The sequence below is a fragment of the Mustela erminea genome, chromosome 7 (genome assembly GCF_009829155.1).
Source record: "Mustela erminea isolate mMusErm1 chromosome 7, mMusErm1.Pri, whole genome shotgun sequence".
NCBI classification, from domain to species: domain Eukaryota; kingdom Metazoa; phylum Chordata; class Mammalia; order Carnivora; family Mustelidae; genus Mustela; species Mustela erminea.
This window is the reverse complement of record NC_045620.1, coordinates 29277842-29299720: the sequence shown is the minus strand read 5'-3', so window position 1 is coordinate 29299720 and position 21879 is coordinate 29277842. Positions and strand designations below refer to the sequence as shown.

General features: G+C 50.8%; 1 protein-coding gene across 6 annotated transcripts; it reads left to right on the top strand.

Moving 5' to 3' along the window:
• The first annotated feature begins 11710 nt into the window (after positions 1-11710).
• Positions 11711-21361, top strand: LZTS3 (leucine zipper tumor suppressor family member 3). Of its 6 annotated transcripts, none has more exons than XM_032351249.1 (5): positions 11739-11853; positions 16188-16350; positions 16915-17391; positions 17682-18545; positions 18882-21361. In XM_032351249.1, the coding sequence occupies exons 2-5, from the start codon at positions 16279-16281 to the stop codon at positions 19578-19580; spliced, it is 2112 nt and encodes a 703-aa protein (XP_032207140.1). In that variant the 5' UTR covers positions 11739-11853; positions 16188-16278; the 3' UTR covers positions 19581-21361. The 6 variants fall into 6 exon arrangements, with proteins under 6 accessions (XP_032207143.1, XP_032207140.1, XP_032207139.1 ...); XM_032351248.1 differs by lacking the exon at positions 11739-11853 and adding an exon at positions 11872-15920 and having other exon boundaries at positions 17682-18482; XM_032351247.1 differs by lacking the exon at positions 11739-11853 and adding an exon at positions 11875-15920.
• Positions 21362-21879: the final 518 nt, after the last annotated feature.

Genomic DNA, 21879 nt, shown 5'->3' with positions numbered 1-21879 from the left:
GGTCATGATCCCAGCATCCTGGGATCGAGCCTCGCATAGGGCTTTCTGCTCAGCAGAGAGCCTGCTTCCTCCTCTCTCTCTCTCTGCCTGCCTCTCTGCCTACTTGTGATCTCTGTCTGTCAAATAAATAAATAAATAAATAAATAAATAAAATAAAAAATAAATGCTTTAACATCTCAAACAGTAGACCAGACACATCTACTAGTAGTAGAACAGTGATATTACTGATCTGTGTGTGTAGTACTGAAACTGATCATAAACATCTTAGTGCCATGGATTTACATTTGCTTATTCACTAGCTCTGATTTTATTTTTCTTCCTGAGGGCAGTTTTCACTTCTTCTGGAGCCCTGGGTAATTATCTTAGGGGGCTGAGAACATATATATGAAAAATGAAGCAGGGACCCTGGACTTGACCTTGACTGTGACCCTGAGGCCTTTAGTTGTGTAGCCCCTTTTCCCCTTAGTCGGTACATCACCGACTAAGCTACCCTGGTGCCCCACTCCTTTATTTTTATACTGAACGTTTCTCATAACAAAAAGTTTAAAATTAAACATGGAGGGGGGTGCCTGGGTGGTTCAGTCAGTTAAACATCTGCCTTTGACTTAGGTCATGATCTTATGGTCCTAGGATCCAGCCCTGCATCAGGCTCCCTGCTCAGCGGGAAGCCTGCTTCTCCCTCTCCCTCTGTCCCCTCACCCCCAGCTTGTGCTCTCGCTCTATTTCTATCTCAAATAAAATCTTTAAAAATAAATAAACACACACAAGGGGCCCTGGCTGGCTCAGTTGGTGAAGCTTGTGGCTCTTGATCTCAGGGTTGTGACTTCAAGCTCCGTGTTGGGTATAGAAATTACTTGAAAATAAAAAGTTTTTTTTCAATTTGAAAGTAGTCATTTAATAATTGACAAAATTACGAAAATAATCACAGTAGATACTTTAGTTCATCCTTCTAATAAGCCTGTTGATGGGGTCTTCCCTGTTGTCAGCATCTCCACCTTCTACAAAATGGGTAGTCCTTTTCTTCATTCCCCCTTATGGAGAAGATCATTTGAAGGGCTTAAAAATAAAACATTTTTTTTAAATAAATAGGGGCACCTGGGTGGTGCATTCGGTTGAGTGTCTGACCTTAATTTCAGCTCAGGTTGTGAGCTTGGGGTTGTGGGATCAAGCCCAGTGTTGGGCTCCTCTGTGCTCAGTGTGGGGTCCGCTTGGTATTCTTTCTCCCTCTCCTCCTGGCTCTCCCACTCATGCGTGCGTGCGCGCTCTCTCTAAAATAAATAAAACTGGGGCACCTGGGTGGTTCAGTTGGTTGAGTGTTTGCCTTCAGCTCAGGTCATGATCCCCAGGTCCTGGGATCGAGCCTTATGTACCGCTCCCTGCTCAGCAGGGAGTCTGCTTCTCCCTCTCCTTCTACTTTGCTTGTGATCTCTTTCACTCTCTCTCTCTCTGAAATAAAATTAAATATTTTAAAAATAAAATAAATAAATCATTTTAAAGTAAATAAATAAACACAATGAGCTCTAGATGATCTCATGATCTTGGCTCAAGGTAAGCTTCAGAAAAGGGGCTAAAAAAGCTGGGCCCTTTGAAGCCTCCAGTAGTCTCCCCATTCATCTGGCAATTGAGTGACCCCCCCAGGCTACACAGTGGCACCGTGGGATAGGATGTGGGATGCACGTTGGATTTTTGTAACACAAGTTATTTAACACGTTCAAAGTGTGTTTAAAAAAGCAAAACTGGGGCGCCTGGGTGGCTCAGTGGGTTAAGCTGCTGCCTTCGGCTCAGATCATGATCTCAGGGTCCTGGGATCGAGTCCCGCATCGGGCTCTCTGCTCAGCGGGGGGCCTGCTTCCTCCTCTCTCTCTCTCTCTGCCTGCCTCTCTGCCTACTTGTGATCTCTCTCTGTCAAATAAATAAATAAAATCTTTAAAAATAAATAAATAAAAATAAAATAAAAAAGCAAAACTAACCATTTATAATCTACGGAGAGCCTACTGGGTGCAAGGCAGGATGCTAAGCACCCCAGGGAAGTGCAGTGGCCAAAACAAGACCCAATCCACCCAATCCACCCAGGGCAGTGGTGCTAATCTGATAGGGCGACGAGCCAGCAGGTGTGTGGCCAAACACTGATCTGCGTAAGGCCTTCTGGACTGAGGGGAGGATAGGTGCGAGAATGTAAAGGCTTATGATTCACTGAGGGGATGTGCAGTGTTGGCCAGAGGAACAGGAAAGCCTGGGGCAAAGGAGAGAGTAGGTGAAAAGGGAGGTTGGGACCTGGTTGGGAAGGGCAGGGATTGCTGAGCCCAGAAATATGGGTGATATTCAGTGAAGTGGGGGGGTGGTGTTTTAAGTAGTGTTCTGAATGAGTAACTCATTATTTTTTAAAGATTTTATTCATTAGAGATAGAGAGAGTGCGCACAAGCAGGGGGAGGGGCAGGGGGCAAGGCAGCTGGATGGAGTGCTCAATCTGGCAACCTGGGATCATGTCCAGAGCCGAAGGCAGATCCTTAACTGCCTGAGACACCCAGGCACCTTGGAGGAACTCATTTCTTAATCCTTCTTTGCAATCTTCATATCCCACGAATCATCATTACTCCATCAGCCCCTTTGTACCGTCATCAGAGGGTACCACCGCAAGTCTTCACAAGTGCTGGCCCCAGACATCAGCTGTCCCAAGCCCTAGCCCCAGTGGAGATTATCCACTGAGGCTGTGTTTTCCAAACTTACTTGACATTATCTCTTATTAAGAAATCAATTTTGGATTTATCTGGGTGGCTCTTTGGTAAGCATCTGCCTTCGGCTCAGGTCATGATCCCTGGGTCCTGGGATCAAGCCCCCCATGGGGCTCCCTGCTCTTCAGGAAGCCTGTTCTCCCTCTCCCACTCCCCCTGCTTGTGTTCCTTCTCTCGCTGTGTGTCTTCTCTCTCTCTGTGTGAAATAAATAAATAAAATCTTTTTAAAAATCCATTTTTTATTTGGACTTACAAGCATGGACTTAGTCCACGTTTGTATGCCCATGCATAGAGCTCATTAAAGCTAAGGTTTCCTAGCGTTTTGCTTAGTGTGGTTAATGCATGTTGATACTTGCTTCTCTGATCTGTGCCAGAGCTGATGGTGACTACATTGATTTCATTACCCACTCACAGAACTCAGCCTACAGTCTGAAAAAGCAGCATTCTAGAAGCCTGTTCCTTTTACATTGAGGACAGGACAAGATCAGTATCTGGATGCAGAGCTGTGTATCGTATATAACATGTATAATATATGACACAGGGTTGTACCAAAAACAACTTAGACTACAGTAGTGACACTGAAAAATAGTTTTACTTGGTTTATCCTGACACCATACATAATTTTTTGGCTTATTATACATTATCGGATTACTCTCTAGAGCAAAATGCATAAGGCAACCTTAGAACCTAACGGGTATCAATACGGTAACATTAAATTTGTTTATATATGATCTTTTACATATAACAGGTTAGATTTACTGGCTGGTTTTAGTCATTTTAACTTTTCTTGACTTACATTGCTAACATAGTGGTATAAAAACACATCCTTTATAGTAATAATAATACAAGAACTAAAACTAGTAATGCTCCAACTGTATTGTCACCGAGTCCCTGAAATTTAATACTTAAGTTACTTGATTTCTCTTTGTTCTTCATCAAACGAGGTTAGTCTGGCCACTTTGGAGTTGAGCTAAACCCTATGGTTTATAGAACAGCACAGCTGGGTGGACACAGGCTTGATGTCTACTTTGGCAGCTGTCTTTATGTACCCTGTAGTTTGTGCCTATTGCCTCATATCAAAATAGACCATTATAACAAATATGAATAGATGAGAAGTTATTGAGCATAGAATCCATCACCACTTAACTATGATAACTCAAGAGAGAAGTTAATAAATGATAAGGACACATGGGAAGTTTAGCGCCCAAAGGCAGGTAATAAAAATCTCACCTAGCTATCTCATTTAGTTTGGAGTGATATCATCTGCAATGTAAAAAGTTAACAAAGAAGGCTTTCTGCTAGACAGATTTATCCCAGCTTTTACAAAAATTAAATCTGGCAATATTTTTGGAGTCTGAATGTTTCTGTAAGACTGATTAAAGATTTGGGTATAACCATAATTCCATGATGCAATAATCCTTATTATTCTGCTTAGGACTTTAAGAAGAACAACACGCTTCACAAATAGATGTGAGTTTATAAAACTCACGTAAGAGGCGGGTGGTAGGATGGTGGCTTGTATTTGTTTATGCTTTATTTCTAAATATCTTGCAATGGGGTTTACACCGTATAGATACAAATAAGTTTTATCATTCGTATTATATAAACAAAGCATTAGTTACGTAAAAACAAAAAAATTCTAGGGATCCTTGAGAACAGAAAAGCAAAAACTATCTTCTATTGGGAAAAACATGCAGTTAGTAAAGAAGAGTGTTTAAAAGGAGTATACAGTCTAGTAAGTTTTTAGTATTTTTCCCTTTAACCTTTATTTCTCAAGGGTCCTGTGGGGGTATGTGCAAGCATCAGCTCATCAGCTTATAAAACCCCATGTAAAACACTCCAGCATACTTGGATCATAAATATTTCAGTTATAGTTTTATATGGGTCTGGATAACCCCCAAGGCCTTTACTAGTCATGCCCAGGAATTTTTGGCTCAATTCTAGAGGTTTTTATTTCCTCATAAAACAAGCACAGCTCTAAAAAGCTTTAGTACAAACATCCAAACTTAAGCATGGATTAAAGTGCCATGTCTGCCCTTCCACTGCCCCCCATTTGGCATTTGGAGGTCACTGCCTAGTCATCCTAGAGAAGCCCCACATTCACTTCTGGATAACTTGGTGGGTAGGACCCCAAAGGGTCAGGTTGTCTGTTAAATGGTAGGTTTTCATTTGCATCTCTTCAATATCAGCAGGCCTAGAGATGTTTTCCATGGCTGGTTGGCCATTTGTATTCTGTGAATGATTTCCCTTTTACCCAATTGTGTGTAGACCCAAGGGTTTTTGCAGTTTCATTCATCATTCAACAAATGAATTCGAGTGTCTGTTACCCATTTGCATTAGGTTTCTAGTACTGCTGTAACAAATTACCACAAACTTAGCGACATAGAACAACACAATTTCCTATCTTTAGTTCTGTACAAGTCCGATATGGGTCTTACCGGGCTGAGATCAACATAGAGTTGTTTCTTTCTGGAGGCTCTACTCCATCTTCAAGTCACATCCCTTGGCCTGTGGTCCTTTTCCTCCATATGTAAAGCCAGCTACCCTGTATCACTAACCATTCTTCCTTAGTCATATGCCCCCCGCCCCGACTTCTGCCTTCCTCATCCACTTGTAAGGATCCTTATGACTACACTGGGCCCTCTGGATAATCCAGGCTAATCTCTTTTTTAATAAAGATTTTTATTTTTAAGTAATTTCTACACCCACCATGGGGCTCAAATTTACAACTGGAGATCAAGATTGCATGCTGTACTGACTGATCACCCCTAATCTCCCTATTTTAAGGTTAGCTGATTAGAAACCTTAATTCTGTCTACAAGCTTAATTCTCCTTTGCCATGTAACCTAACATGTTTACAGGTTCAGGGGATTAGGACTTGGATATATTTGGGGGTTCATTAATTCTATTTACCAGAATATATTTTTTTAAGATTTTATTTATTTATTTGACAGAGATCACAAGTAGGCAGAGAGGCAGGCAGAGAGAGAGAAAGGGGGAAGCAGGCTTCCTGCCCAGCAGAGAGCCCAACTCGGGGCTCGGTCCCAGGACCCTGAGATCAGGACCTGAGCCAAAGGCAGGGCTTTAACCCCCTGAGCCACCCAGGTGCCCCTATTTACCAGAGTATTAAGATGGGGATATGGAATTTTTTTTTAAGATTTTTTTGTTTATTTGAGGGGTGCCTGGGTAGCTCAGTTGGTTAAGCTCATGGTCTCGGGGTCCTGGGATCGAGCCCTGCAGTGGGCTCCAGCCCCACCATGGGTTCCCTGCTCAGCGGGGAGTCTGCTTCTCCTGCCATTCCCCGTGCTTGTGCTCTCTTTCTTGCTCTCTCTCTCTCTCAAATAAACACATAAAATCTTTTTAAAAAGATTTAAAAAAAATAATCTTTAAAAAAGATTATAAGTAAATCTTTAAAATAGATTTTATTTATTTGAGAGGGAGAGCATGTGGAGAGATGGGGGAAGAGGGAGAGGGAGAGAATTTCAGTAGACTCCCTGCTGAGTGTGGAGCCAGACTTGGGGCTCCATCCCACAACTCCGAGATCATGGCCTGAGCCGAAATCAAGAGTCAGGCTGAGCTACCCAGGTGCCCCAAGATATGAAATTTTAAAGTATCTTGTCTATATAGATGCTACAAGTTAGTGGGGAAGACAGATGATTAATCAATCACAACTTTTCTTCTTTTTTTTTTTTTTTTTAAAGATTTTATTTATTTATTTGACAGACAGAGATCACAAGCAGGGAGAGACGCAGGCAGAGAGAGAGAGGAGGAAGCAGGCTCCCTGATGAGCAGAGAGCCCGATGCGGGGCTCGATCCCAGGACCCTGGGACCAGGACCTGAGCTGAAGGCAGAGGCTTTAACCCACTGAGCCACCCAGGCGCCCCCACAACTTTTCTTCTTTTATATTATTTTTCATATTTTGGTATTAAGATTATTCTACCTTTGGGTCGTCTGGGTGGCTCAGTTGTTTGAGCGTCTGCCTTTGGCTCAGGTCATGATCTCAGAGTCCTGGGATTGAGCCCCACTTCGGGCTCTTTGCTCAGCCAAGAGCGTACTTCCCCTTACCCCTCTGCCTGCCTCTCTGCCTACTTGTGTTCTCTCTCTCTCTCTCTGTCAAATAAATAAATAAATCTTTTTAAAAAAAGATTATTCTACCTTTATAAAATGAATTAGGGAGCATTTCATCTTTTCCTATGATTTAGAATGATCTCTTTATAGATTGGGTAGAACTATAGTATAGGGCAAGTGCCATTCAAAAGGCTAAACCTTTAACACTGTTAATTCTTCACGTAGTTATTGATCTTGTAAAACTAATTATAATTAGGTGTAAGTAGCTTTTTCTATTTGAAAGCTTTAGTTGGTGCATAAAAACAAGAAAATACTGAAAAGAGAGTTCATTTTTTTATACAGAAAATGACTGCATTCTACAAACCTCCAGATTTACACTTGGCTTGCTCCTTCACTTCCAAGTCTTTAATTTGAATGCCACTTCTGCAGGGAGGCCTTCCATCTTATTCCGAATTGGGATTCCCCCAGCAATCTCAATTTCTCCTTAGTAGTTGGCACTTTCTAATCTACTATATATTACTTACTGTTTCTTCCCACTAGCCTGCAAACCCCTACTGGAGCAGGGGTTTTTGAGCAGATATTTAATATATTAATAGCCTGCTATTTCTAAATTTTCAGAGCTTCTTCACCTGTTTACTTTTCCAAGCAAACTGCATTATCTTTTCAATTTTTTTTTTTTACAAAAGTAATACATGCTTGTTGTAAAAAAAAAAAAAGCAAACATTACAGAAGTGCCTAGAATCTTCTCTTCTGCCCTCCTTCCTGTAATCCCACCATCTCAAAGTAGTCACTACTAATAGTTGGATGTGCATTTTTTCCACTTTTCTATGCAGGTACATATACATTCTTACTAAAATAAGATGGGGAGCCTGGCTGGCTCAGTTGGAAGATTATGCGAGTCTTGATCTTGGGGTTGTGAGTTTGAGCCCCACATTGGGCATACAGATTACTTAAATAAATAAATATATTTTTAAAGATTGTGTTTATTTGAGAGATAGAGAGACAGAACAAGCAGGGGCGGGGGAGGGGAGGAGCAGAGGGAGAAGGGCAAGCTGACTCCTTTCTGAGTGCGGAGCCCAGCTCTGGGCTTGATCTCACCAACCTGAGATCATGACCTGAGGTGAAATCAAGAGTCAGATGCTTAACCTACTGAGCCACCCAGGCTCCCGGAAATAAAGAAATATTTAATAAATAAATAAATAAATAAATAAAATAATAGAAGAGTTAGAGCATGCATACATATGATTCTGCTACTTGCTTTATTTTCACTTACTATAGTCATTTATGTCAACAAATAGACAACTATGCCATTCTTTTACATCACGATTGTTACATTGCACTGGATGCATTGTGATTCATTTACTCATTCTTCCATTAATAGTACTTACGTTTAAATGTTTCTATTACAGTCAGTATGTCAGTGACTTCTCTTTGTACATCTATCATATTATTTGTGACAGCATTTCTTCCCATAATGGAATTGCTAAGTCTGAGGATATGCACTTTGCACATTTTTATATATCTATGGCCGAACTGTCCTCCCAAAAGGTTGTACCAATTTATACTCTCAAAAACACCGTGAGTTCCTGTTTCCCTACAGCCTCACCAGCATGCAGTATCATCAGTTTTTAAGTTTTGTCAGTCTGATACACTCTCCCCCTCCCAGCTTTATTGTAATAATAGACTTTTGTTTTAATCGCCTCCTCTTTACCATTGGTGAGGAAGGAGTTCCCACTCTAGGGTTACGGGGGCCAAATACAGCCCCTGACACTGGACAGGTGGGACCGACAGGGGTTTGTCAGTCCCCTATCCTCATGGCTCAGGGAAGGAGGAGGACCCCACAAGCCACATGGGGACATCCAGGTGTCACACTCACAAATGCAGTGAAGAGCCAGAGGACAGACAAGCTTTGTAGCAGTAAGAGGCTGAGGTGTGCCTGTTGTTCCTGCAGGGAATGTGATTGGTTTGTTTGAATGATTCCACAGGCTGGCAAAGAACTGAGACCTGCTTTCAGAGATAAGCAGAAACGGCACCTGGTTGATTTGATAAGGAGGATTATTTGGCAAAGGCAATGTTCAGTTCAGCTATTTGAGGCACTCCTGATTTTACCAGATGTCAAGACACAAAATAGCGAATCTTAACTTCAACTGTTTCTGATTAATCAGGAGGGTTCTTTTTGGGCACTGATTTTTGAATGACTTTTTGGCATACATTATGACAACTGTTTGGTTTTTTCTTTTTCTCACTTAACAAACTCATGCACTAATTTCATATACAGTCATACTTAACTTTATTTCCTTGAGTTGTCTTTAGCAATTTCTCCCCCAGAATTGATAAGTATAATTGGTTTGCTGTTTTCCCTTTTATGCTATCTTTATTAGGAATTGGTATAAGGAGAATTAAAGTCTCATAAAATGAAATAGCTTTCTAACTTTTCTGGGCTGTAATACAAATTTACAGGGTAAGGATTCACTGAGAGTTTGAGACAATCCTTCCATTAAACCATCTGAGCCCAGAGCCTTTTTTGGACACATTTCTTAGATAATGTTTTCAACATCCTTCTTATTTTTGTAATTGTATCTCCCCGAAAATGGTCCACTTTATCAAGACTTTCATATACATTAGAACAGAATCAGCTAGGATACTCACTTATTAACCTGTTGTTCTTCTTAAAATGCAAAACCACATTCTCTATAAAATAGGAACAGAATACTAAAAAGAGATTAACTGAGATCAAGACAGAGGTGGGTTGGAAATTGGGTAAGAAAAAAGGAAGATATAACAAGCAGAATTAGGGGCACCTGCGTGGCTCAGTCAGTTGAGTGTCTGGCTTGGGCATCTTGGGTCATGATCCTGGGATCCTGGGATTGAGCCTCCTGTCTGGCTCTCTGTTCAGTGGGCTCCTTGCTTGTGAAGAAAAACTCTCTCAGAATGCAGAGAAAAAGGATGAAGAGATTTATTTGACAGTGGTAATCTAATGTGATTATTTTAGGAGAGAAAAAAAAAAAAAAAGCCCAAAGCAACCCTGTTCAAAGAATGGACAGGAACGTATTAGAAGAAAACTTTTCTAAGCTGAAAAAACCACTTCTTTTCTGGAAAATTAATAGACTTCTGCTGGTAAATATTTAACTTTTAAGGATAAAGAAAAATCCTAAGAAGCACTGGGCAAATTGCTGACTTAACACAGAACTGACCAGCTTTGCTACCTTGTTTGGAGATAAAATTGACATATTAACTTTATGTTAGTTTTGGGTGTACTTGCTACCATTTTACGACCCAAAAGACAATGGGATAAGGACAAGAGAGTCTTGGAGATGCAAAAATTCTATAAACAGTCAAGCCATAAGGTATATTAGTGTGTAAAGACAGTAGAAAGGCATTTTACCTGGGAAAAGGCATAGGAAAAATACATTCAGGAGTCTTCCCTGAAATCACCAATAAAATGAGAGATGGGTCTGACTGCGGAATAGGAAAATTAGAGCATAAAAACTGGCAGTGACATTGATACCAATTAAAGAGTTGGCAAAAGCCAAAGACAATGATGAAAAACAGGATTTTGTGGCTTGAAAAAGAACTGTAAACAAAACTGGGTCTATCATCCTGGATTAAAGGGACAGATATAAGTAGGTATGAGGGCAGCAGGCCTCGAGATGGAAAAGCACATTAAATTTGTCATCACATAAAGAGGAATATAAAAAGGAATGATTTGTCATTGACTATAATGATTTGTGAAAAAACTGTATTTTTACTTGATAAACTCAAAGGCAACCACCAGGAGAATTAAACACAGGCTTTCTATCTTGCAGACCACTATAGAAAACAAAAGCAAATATGGAAAAATCCAGAAAACAGGTAATAGCAAGAAATATGTACTATAAAATGGGATGACTGATAACCAAACAAATCAGCAATGACCAAATAACAACGAATATACTACGGGTTAAATCCCCTAGAGTGGAGGCGCTGCAGTTTTTCGGACAGACCGTTTGTGCCTCCAGGCTTTCACTAATGCTGAACCCTACGCTTAGTTTGCTTCCCCGCCATATTCGTCGAATTCGAAGCTAAGACCTCCAGTCCCGGCCGGCTTCCTCCCGGCAGCCCTCCCGGGCCAGCCGGGGCTGAATGATCGCTCCCGGTACAGAACGAAGCAGGCGCGTGCGAAACTGATACTCCGGGTAGGGACTAAGTCCTCATCTAACTCCCACTGGCCTCCGGATGCAGCGTGGGCGTCGGGGCCAGGTCTCGTGCCAGGTGTGGGGCACTGGGTGAAAGCACTCACACCTTGCTGGATTGTAATGTGTATCTTTTTCCTTGCTGCCCTTCTTCTACCCCACGGACAGTGAGCCTCCGCAGCAGCAAGTTTCAAACAGGCTCCGTTTGCTGCCGGACAGAGTCACGGCCCTTCGAAGCCCCTTACACGCCGGCCTGCGGTCTCCGCGCCCAAGCGGGTCTTCCCTCCGCGGTGTCGGATCCCCCCGGGAGGGCTCGCCCCGCCCCCACCTTGCAGACTTGCAGTCTCACGGCGTCCGCTGGGAGGCCGCGTCCGGAAGAGCAGGAGCGGGAGAGGAATGGGGGTCGGGGTCCACAGCGAGAGCCCCTTCCCCAAACCGGAGAGGCTCCTCCCAATTGCCAAAGAAGTGGCGGAGGGCGCTGTCCCACTGGATTTATTAGAGATCAGAGCCTGGGGGCTGAACCCAAGGGGTTTGGGGGTGGGTAACAGGCAACGAGCAGAGGGCCTCGGACCGACTTACGCAGCCCTGGAGAGGGTGAGATAGAGGGGTCCCACGCGCGAACCCCGACGCAGCTCCAAAAGGGTTAAGGCGCTGCGTCCCGCCCCAGCCTGGGGATTGGCGGCCCTGGGGGGCGTGGCCGGAGGGCGGGCCCGCGTTTGCCGCAGCCGCGGGTGGGCGGGGCCCGGGCGGGGAGCGGGAGGGGCGCGGAGCCGAGCCGGGCCCGCGCCGCGCGCCCCGCCGGGCGGGCTTCGGGCTGCGCCAGCGAGCCGGGCCGGTGGTGCCCGCTCCGAGGACCCCGCGCTGGACCCTGAGGCAGCGAGTAAGTGAGGCCGGCCCACCGCGGCACCCCTCCCGGCTCCGACCTGTCGCCGTGCCCGCTGCACTGCGATGCTCGTCCTGCCGGACCCGGAGCTGGGGAGGGGGTGCGTCCCGCTGCTGGGGTCCCGGGGCGGGGGAGGGGAGTGGAGATAAGGCCGATGATGTCATGGATGCTTCACCAGGCCTGGGGGGAGGTGGCGGCCGGAGGGGGTGCGGCCCGGATTATGTCACCTCTTCCCTCTGCGCCCCGCCCCCCGGGGCCACACGCGCTGGTAGGGAGCTAGGGAAGATGCGAGAGGTATTTCCTGCACCACAGAGACCCCTGGGCACCTCCTCAGGACAGCTTGTGGCTAGGGTCTCTATCTACTGGCGCTGCGGGCCGTGGACTGCTGGTGAATGGCGAACACCCCCACTCCCCAGCGCGAAAGCTCGTGTGTGCGCGCGTGTGTGTGCTGGGGTAGGGGGGGCGCTGTCAGCCCCCTCAGTCCTTAAACACCAGCTTCACCAGAGCCAGGATCTAGGAGATGGCTCCCTTCCCCCGTTGACACCAAGAGAAGGTGGATCTCCTCTCACACATCCCAACCAAGAAGTTCTGAAGACCTCTGCACCCCAAAAGCCCTCTAGTGCCCTTAGTCCCCTTTCTCCCGCAGCCCTTCTTCCGGGAAGCCCTTCCTGATTTTCCTGTCTAGATTCACTGCCTCTTTGCATTGCTCATAACGAGCATTCCCACAGCATTCTCTCTGCATCTCCTCAAGGTCTGGGCCCAGAGACCCCCCCAGGACTCTGCCATCTGTGCCCCCAGGGCACCTCCAGGCCAACCCCTGGGGAAGCCTCAGAGTGAAATCTCCCTGGAGTAGCCTGACCCAAGTGCTCCCAGGCCCCTGCTCTCCAGGGGCTATCAGGGATGCTCTCCTGGGAGGCAGCATTTGGATTGGTCCTTGAAGGATGCAAGGTGGGCATAGAGAGCTGGGAAGAGATTTTGTGTGGAGCGGAGAGGAGCTCAGGTCAGGAGAAACAGGATGGGCAGCGGAAGATGCCTTGGAGGCCCACTGCAAGCTCTGCTCTTGTTCTGGAGACTGAGAGGAATGTCAGACCTTTTACCCACAATACATTTACTTCTTAAAATCCCTGTAAGGTAGGTGTGAGAACCCGAGGTGAAGTAACCTGCATGCATTCACCCCTAATCAGTTCAGCTGGGATTTGCACTTGAGCTGATGCCTCCAGAACTCGTGTTGACTGTTCTTGGTGCTGCTCATGGAAGAATCTGGGCAAAGCAGGGACAAGATCAGCTTTGCCTTTAGAAAGAGTCCCCTAGCAGCTGTGTGTGGGAGGGAGTGCAGGGGGGGAAAGGCCAGTGAGGACCCTCCAGTAAGGGTGCTGGCAAGAGGGGCTCTGAAAGCTTTAGGGGGTGAATGGGCTAGTATAGGGCTTCTGAGACCACAAGAGAAGGGTGGCGTGTTCTTAGCTGTGGGAGGGACACAGGGAAGGAGGGGTTGAGTGGTCACTGTGGGGTGGAGGGACCTGCCCATGTAGAGCCCGGGTACAATTAATTTGACCGCTTTATGACCATCAGTACTCTGCATAATGTCCCAGGCACTGAAGGCTGATGGTGCAGAGATAGTGGCAGAGTTGGGCAACAGGCTGTCATCTCAGGTGTTGGGCTGATGCTTTGAGTCTGCCTGTGTGGACCATGCTTAGCCCCCTGGGCCAGTTCAGGACCCCAGCCCATATATGAAGCTCAAATCCGCCCCCCGGCCCCGGGCTCAGTTTCTGCCTATCAGGGAACAAATGCCCCTCTTTCTCCTGCCAACTCCCTGGTGGGGTTTTGAGAAAAGAAGCTGCAGTGGCCCAGACTCGAAGAAACAAGGGGCAGGGAACGCTTGCACAGGATTGATCATGACAGGTTAGAATTATGGCAAGACAATCTTTGGGGAATGAGGCTCCAGGGAGAGCTGCTGTGGGTTGACAGTCAAGGACTCCCCAGGTAGAGCAGGAGCCGGTCCCAGGAGACATTCTTGGGAACACCTCATTTCCATCTAGGACTCTGGGCATTGAGCTTGTCTGAGGACCACACACATCCCAGGGCAACAGTGGCACAGAGTAGCCTATGACCAGCTTCAACCTGTGGTCAGATCCTCCTTTTGTGGATCAGAGAAGGTAGTACCGCATGTTTGTACTGCACCCTACATCTCAGAAAGCACCCTCCCAAACACTGTCCCCTGTCACTCTTGTGATCAACGTGATCACTTCAGAGGTTTACTCTTGCCCACATCCAGGCATCTGGCGGAGCCCTCTTGCCTAGCTCATCTCACTGTTGGCACCTTCCTTCGGCATAGCAACATACTCAGGTTTCTAGAATGCTTAATTTAAAATTAGAAAAAGCGCCTTTGGATCCCAAAGACCTTAAGTTACTGCCTTCTCTGGCCTCCTCCTTCACTAGGGAACTCTCCCATCTTTCCCTCCAGACCCAACCACCCTTGTAGCCTGGCTTGGCCATGCACCCCTTTTCTGAAGCCATTTCTTACAGTGAGGTTTCCACCTGCCAGATCCAGGATACACTCTCCAATCCCGACTTTACCTGGCCCCTTTCTCACACTGGAAGCTGCTCCAACATTCTGGAAGCCCCCCAGCTTGTTCTCCAAGGCCTGCCTTCTTCTGGCCTCCTTCTTGCATCCACGCTGCCTCCCAGGCTTCTGGGGCCCTGCCACCTTCCCTCCATGTGGGGCCCCGCCCATACCACCCTCGAATGCTGATCACCGCAGTCTCTTTCCACCCACTGTGAGAGAGAGATCTCTGTGTGGTCTTTCCCAAAGTGCCTGTTTCCTCCAAACATCTCCCCCAGTTTTGTTAAGGGTGTCACACCCACCCTGGTGCTCCAGCTTGGATTCCTTCCTTGCCCCCACCCCGAACCCCATCTCTGTGAAGTTTTTTCAGTTCTTCCTCCCAGACCCCACCCAGGCCTTGGCACTGGTTTCAAGCCTTAGGCCACTCAGCCTTCATCCTCACAGTCCTCAGTTCTTCCCTACATTGCACCCAAGGATGCTGAGAAAGGGGTCATGCTTAAGGGTGGGAAGGGGATTTAGGGATTGAGGGGTAACTGGGCTGGAGTGTGTGGGGAACAGAGGCAGAGCAGGGTCTAGAGGGGGGCCTGAGAGGCACTCACTCTCAGGGTCTTGCACTTGGTGACACTGCGCTAAAATTCTGCGCTAGGTTCCTCTCTTGCCTCAGCCTGGACTCAGCTGTGTATGTGGGGATAGACTGGCTCACGGGAGGAAGGTTGTAGAGTGCTGTTCTCCACCCCTGGGGGGACAGATGCTGAGAGAATGGAATTTTACAAAGGCCTGCCTTGGTGGTGAACTTTCCAACCACTTAGGGCTGTAATTCCAGGTGTGGTGGCCAAAAGACTCCTGAAGGACAAGAGTTTTGTCAGGTTCCCCGGGTCTGGGGTCTAATAGGAAGGACGCAGCAGCAGAATGGGCACCTGGGTAGAAGATAGTCTGAGGGGCACTGGAGGGCCATGGAGTGCCGCCCAGACCCCTTCACCTTGGTAGAGAAGGAGGGCTCCTTGGGGGAAAGTGGATTCGGTTCGAGGGCCTGCCTCCACGACTGGCACTGCCTGGTGCCTTGGCCCCGCCAGATTATGCAGATCTCTAGGGCAGGTGTTCCCCGGTGTGGATTTGAGACAAAGGAACCAGGAAGTGGGGCCTCTATGAGCACAGGTAACCCGAGGCCCTGTCTGCAAGCCTGCGCTGCTCCCCCTGCTCTCGTGGGCTGGCCTTGGGCGATGGGGGGAGCGCGCTCATGGAAGGGCTCAGAGGACTTCACGGTTCAAGGTCCAAAGGGAACGGGGAAAGGGGGTAATCCAGGAAGTCTTCCCGGTGGCAGTGAATTCTTAGAGCGGATGGGAGGCGCGGAATCCCCTGCGGGCGCAGCTGGGGACGGAAGCCCCGCCCCTCACCCCGCCCACCGGTGGGAAACCGGGACCAAGAGGGAGGCACTGCCAGCGGCCGCAGCTGGTGACACCGCGTCCTCTGCCCCAGCCTCAGCCAGCCCCGGGCTTCTGCAGAGGTACTGACCGTGGGGAAGGGGCCCCTCGTGCGGCAGAGTTGGGAAGACCTCCAGAAGGTCCCCTCGCTACGCGCTACAGCCACGGTCCCCAGCCGTCCGTGGGGGGCGGGGCGTGCCCGAGGTGGCGCCCACATGCGACCCAGGGGCGCGCGGCGGCACCCACCCCCTCCCCCGACAAGACTCCCGTCCCTCCCGCGCCTGTCGCCTCGGGGCGCCTGGCGCTCGGCAGCTGCATGAGGTAGGTCCCTCATTCCTCCCATTTCGCAGAGGAGAAAACTGCAGTCCGGGATGGCTCAGTCGGCCCGTCCAAAGTCGCCCAGCCGGTTCGGGCCGAGCCCCGACTGCGAGAGTGAGGCACATGGCCCCTGCAGACCGGGCCTCGGAGGGTCCCAGGCTTGAGGACCCATCGGCCCCCCACCCCCTTGGAAAGGCAAGGAGAGGAACCTGCGCTGGTAGTGAGCCTCCACTTCCGCCCTTGACTGCAACACCCTAGGTTAGGGGGCTGGGAAAGACCCCTACTCAGAAGATTTGGTTAGGGGTGGGTTCTCTCCTTCCCTTAATTTCTGAGGTTCCCTATTGAATTCAAGTATTGTTGTACCCTTCCAACACTGTCTCTCCAGCCCATAAGGTTGGATTATAGGGATTCAAACCCAGGGTAAAGAGTGCCTAAGTTTTGGGGGTTGCAGTGAAGAGTTGGGGCTCATGGAGGAGGTGGGGTTGAGGCAGGAGCTGAGGGGTGGAATGCTGAGCTGAGCAAAGCTGGGAGGGTATGTGCATGGTGCCCTGGGGTCTGGGCACAATTAGGTGGGCAACAGGCAACCTATTACCAGGCTGTCACTCTTACCCCAGCCCCATTCCTCCATCCTGGGAACTCTTGTGTCCATTATAAGGAAGGGACACTGAAGGGCTGGGTGCAAGTGCTGCTTGGGCTGACTCGTCTGGGGTGGTGGGGGTGGGGCTGACCTATCTTTGCCTTCCCCCCCTGTGCCCACAGTGCCCTCCTGGCTTAGTCATGGCGAAGCTGGAGACACTGCCTGTGCGCGCTGACCCAGGGCGGGATCCTCTCCTGGCCTTTGCCCCTCGGCCCTCTGAGCTCGGACCCCCAGACCCTCGGCTGGCCATGGGTAGTGTGGGCAGTGGGGTGGCTCACGCCCAGGAGTTCGCCATGAAGAGCGTGGGCACCCGCACCGGGGGTGGGGGCAGCCAGGGCAGCTTCCCCGGCCCCCGCAGCAGCGGTGGCGGGGCCGGCAGGGAGAGGCCAGGCCGTTACCCCTCAGAAGACAAGGCTCTCGCCAACTCCCTCTACCTCAATGGCGAGCTGCGGGGCAGCGACCACACTGATGTCTGCGGCAACGTGGTAGGCAGCAGTGGTGGCAGTAGCAGCAGCGGCAGCAGTGACAAGGCCCCACCACAGTATCGTGAGCCCAGCCATCCACCTAAGCTCTTGGCCACCTCTGGCAAGCTAGACCAGGTCAGTCCCTAGGGCCTTTCTCTGCGGGGTGGCTCCTCCAGAGAGGAGGGTAAGGTGTGGACCCTGGAGGTTGGGCTGGGGAGCCCCGGGGTGGGGTCCTGGGGGCCAAGTCTAGCTGGTGGTTCCAGGGTAGAGACTTGGCCATAAGGTGGAGACCCACCTGGGAGGGACTTCCAAGATGGAGATTAATTGGGGGTGAGGCTGAACTTCTCTCAGCTAGAGGGAAGAGGTGGGGCCGGGGTTAAGGCCACATTCTGATACCCGCTCCCCCTTGCTTGCTTTTTACTCAGTGCTCAGAGCCGCTAGTTAGGCCTTCGGCCTTCAAGCCTGTTGTACCCAAGAACTTCCACTCCATGCAGAACCTGTGTCCCCCGCAGACTAATGGTACTCCCGAGGGACGACAGGGTCCTGGTGGTCTCAAGGGTGGACTGGACAAGTCTCGGACCATGACCCCAGCGGGCGGGGGTGGGGGCGGCCTCTCCGACTCCGGCCGGAACTCACTCACAAGCCTGCCCACCTACAGCTCCAGCTACAGCCAGCACCTGGCGCCCCTCAGTGCCTCCACCAGCCACATCAACCGCATTGGCACTGCCACCTACGGCAGCGGCAGCAGCGGCAGCGGCGGGGGTGGCTCGGGCTACCAGGACCTAGGAACCTCTGACAGTGGGCGGGCCTCCAGCAAGAGTGGGTCATCCTCCTCCATGGGGCGGCCAGGCCACCTGGGCTCGGGGGAGGGCGGAGGTGGAGGCCTGCCGTTCGCGGCGTGCTCACCACCCTCGCCCAGTGCTCTGATCCAGGAGCTCGAGGAGCGGCTGTGGGAAAAAGAACAGGAGGTGGCAGCCCTGCGGCGGAGCCTGGAGCAGAGCGAGGCGGCGGTGGCTCAGGTGCTGGAGGAACGGCAGAAGGCATGGGAGCGCGAGCTGGCTGAGCTGCGGCAGGGTTGCAGTGGGAAGTTGCAGCAGGTGGCCCGCCGCGCCCAGCGCGCCCAGCAGGGCCTCCAGCTGCAGGTGCTGCGGCTGCAGCAGGACAAGAAGCAGCTGCAGGAGGAGGCAGCCCGGCTGATGCGGCAGCGGGAAGAGCTTGAGGACAAGGTGGCCGCCTGCCAGAAGGAGCAGGCTGACTTCCTGCCCCGGATGGAGGAAACTAAGTGGGAGGTGCGGGCAGGGGGCTTGGGCTTTCTCTTTCTGAGTCTCCCTCCTTCTGTCACTCTGGAGAAACCCAGAGCTGTGGCCAGTGTCACAAGGGGAGTGAAGGGGAGGGGGACAGAACAGATGAGGAGGGTCTGTGAGGACCAGAGTGGCCCAGAGGTTTGTGTGAGATTAGCCACATGTGTCCTGAGTCCAAGGAGGGCCCTCTGGGTCCTTCCTTGTGACCCACGAGTTAACCTGCCCTCTGGGGATGCTGGGCCTGGGGCTGGATGCAGGGGTTGGGGTGCCCTCCTGCGGGGCTCTGCCTTGACCCTGGTCCTCTTCGTCCCTGCCCCTGCCCAGGTGTGCCAGAAGGCAGGGGAGATCTCCCTCCTGAAGCAGCAGCTGAAGGACTCGCAGGCGGACGTGTCCCAGAAGCTGAGTGAGATCGTGGGGCTGCGCTCGCAACTGCGGGAGGGCCGGGCCTCGCTGCGAGAGAAGGAGGAACAGCTGCTCAGCCTGAGGGACTCCTTCGGCAGCAAGCAGGCCAGCCTGGAGCTGAGTGAGGCGGAGTTGCCCGCCGCGTGCCTCAAGCCCGCCCTGACCCCGGTGGACCCTGCCGAGCCCCAGGATGCCCTGGCCACGTGTGAGAGCGACGAGGCCAAGATGCGCCGGCAGGCCGGGGTGGCCGCCGCCGCCTCGTTGGTTTCCTTGGACGGGGAGGTGGATGCTGGCGGGGAGAGCGGGACGCGGGCCCTGCGGCGGGAGGTGGGGCGGTTGCAGGCCGAGCTGGCGGCGGAGCGGCGAGCCCGGGAGCGCCAGGGCGCCAGCTTCGCGGAGGAGCGCCGCGTGTGGCTGGAGGAGAAGGAGAAGGTCATCGAGTACCAGAAGCAACTGCAGCTGAGTTACGTGGAGATGTACCAGCGCAACCAGCAGCTGGAGCGGCGGTTGCGGGAGCGCGGGTCAGCCGGGGGGGCCAGCACACCCACCCCACAACACGGCGAGGAGAAGAAAGCCTGGACACCCTCCCGCCTCGAACGCATTGAGTCCACGGAAATCTGATCCCCTACCTGGGCATGTGGCCTTTTGACAAGTGCCCTGTCAAAGGCCAGAGTCCCCAGTGTCCCCTCCCTGCCATGTCTCTTCCCTGTGTCTCCCATGTCCCCAGACCAAAGAAGTTCTCAAAGCAGCTGTGACCAGGTCCCTCCCCTCCCCCCACGGGGTGCCCTTGGGGCTCTACCACTGGCCCTCTGGGCAGCCCCTTTGGACCCTCCTCCCAAGGAGGGGAGAGAGGGAGGCATGTGTGGAAATTGAGGGGCCTAGGCAGCAGGGGAGCCCCGTGCTCCCCGTCTTGGCGCTGTTTTTTGGGAGATGGGAGGCGGCAGGCCTGTAGCACCATGAGGTGCCTCAGCCCTTGGGTAGGTCTGGGTGGCTACCGTTGGCCATCCCAGTGTCTGGTGATGCTCTGTGTGGTCACCTCAGAGGTCATGTAGCCTGAGGAGGTCTTCATGGGGTCTGCCAAAGCTGACAGACCTTGGGCTCCTGGCCTCTCTCCTTCCTGTCCTATTATCCCTCCCTGGGCAGATTGACAGGACAAGTGGGAGCAGATAGCCTGTATGTGGTTGAGAGGGCTACCTGCCCAGCCCCTCCCCCCCCAAGGTCTCTTGGGCTCAGGCCTTGGAGCCTGGCCTGGTCCTGAGTATATGTCCCTATGTACATATCAGGGGCCAGCCGTAGGGAAGGCTGGGGGTGAAGACTCAGTGCCCAGGGAAGATCTGCTTTCCTGTTCTTGGGAAGGGCCACCTGGAGGCTTCTTAGCTCTACCCTACCCTTCTGGCCAGGACCCCACAGGGTGATAGCCCCATCTGCTTGGCTCACCCCACACCCAGGGCCACTGTCCGGCTCTAACTACAGCTATTAAGTGCTACCTGCCTCTCAGGCACTCCCCTCACCCGGTTTCTGAGGTCATATGAGTGTCTGTGATGTCTCCCTGTGTCTTTTCCCACTCGATCCCCCCAGCCTCCCTCTGCTTTCATGCTGAGAACATCACTGTCCTAGGCCACCTCTTCCCCCAACCTCACCTTTTCTTCCAGTAGAAAATTCTGCTTGATTTTTTGGTGCACTGCCCACTTCCAAGCTCCAATGGGCCCAAGCCTGAGCCAGAGGCCTTTGTTTTGGGGGGGGGGGGGTGGCGAGGGAGGATGGTTGTGGTTGCTCTTGAAGGACAAGGCTACCTGAGAAGAACACTGACCCCTGAGTTCCCAGGATCTCAAGGTAGCCCAGTGTTTGCCCAAGGTAGGCCTGGCGTGGCCTTCAGTGGGGGTTGGGACAGCACTGTCATGTCCCTCCTCCTCCTAGCATCCTGAGTCTATCTCCCTAAGAAAGGAAGGGAAAGGCAAATTTCTAATTCACCAGCAATAAAAATTAGAGGAGGCTTGGCCCTCAGCCCTTGTATTTCTCTCTTTTCACTCTCTTCCTCCCACCCCCAAGACTCGGTTTGGAGGGCAGGGTGGAGAGAGCTGACAACTACTGTGAGCAAGTTCCCCAACCCCTGACCAGCCTCCTCCCATGACTGGTGACTGTTTAATGAGCTGTGCGTCCCCCACAAAAACAAGAGTGCCCCTCTGTGTGGCCTCTATCCCTCTGCACAGCCCCTTCCAGGTGACCCTCACCAGATCTCTGAGCTGGGGGGGGGGCATCTGGCAATCACTGCCCATTCCACTCACCCCTCACTGTACCTGCCCCAGAACCTGGGCCTGGGCCAGAGGGGCAGGGGGAAGAGAAGGCATTAGTAAGAAAAAAAAGTATAGAAAAAAATATGAACAGACTCAGCTTTGGGACTTCCAAACACAAAAGAAATTCTATATAAATATATATAAATATATATCTCTACCATATGTGATGGAAAGACTTCATTTTCTTTTCCCAAAGAAATAAAATGGAGAAAGCCTCTTGAGTGGCATTCTTTGGCCTGCCTGTGTCTTTGTAGGTTGGGGAGGTGAAGCCTAGGTGAAGGGGGTGTGGAGGTCAAAGCTGGAGTAAACATTTCCCAGAGAGGTATGAGGCTGGAGGTGCTCATTGGGCCATGCGAGAAAGTTGGCCCAAAGCCCAAGTTCCTCCATGTTCCCCAGGAGGAGTGGATCCAAGTTTCTACCCAATGGGGCTTTCTCTTCAGCTCAGATTGTCACCCTGAAGGGTTTCAAGGTCGTTCTAACTCAGCATCTGGACAACAGGCTGCTGGCTGGAAGGCAAGACAGCTAGATGTGGTATCCTGAGCCACCTTACAGTGATTGGCCAATATTTGAGGGCAGAAGACAAAACACAAAGGTTGAGAACAAGGTTGTTATTAGTGGTGAAGCCC

Coding starts and splice junctions, on each gene's coding strand:
- LZTS3 (XM_032351247.1), top strand. CDS start 15,370: ATGGAGTGCCGCCCAGACCCCTTCACCTTGGTAGAGAAGGAGGGCTCC. Junction 16,351..16,914: donor CCCCCCACCCCCTTGGAAAG/GCAAGGAGAGGA, acceptor CTGTGCCCACAG/TGCCCTCCTGGCTTAGTCAT. Junction 18,546..18,881: donor TGGAGGAAACTAAGTGGGAG/GTGCGGGCAGGG, acceptor GCCCCTGCCCAG/GTGTGCCAGAAGGCAGGGGA.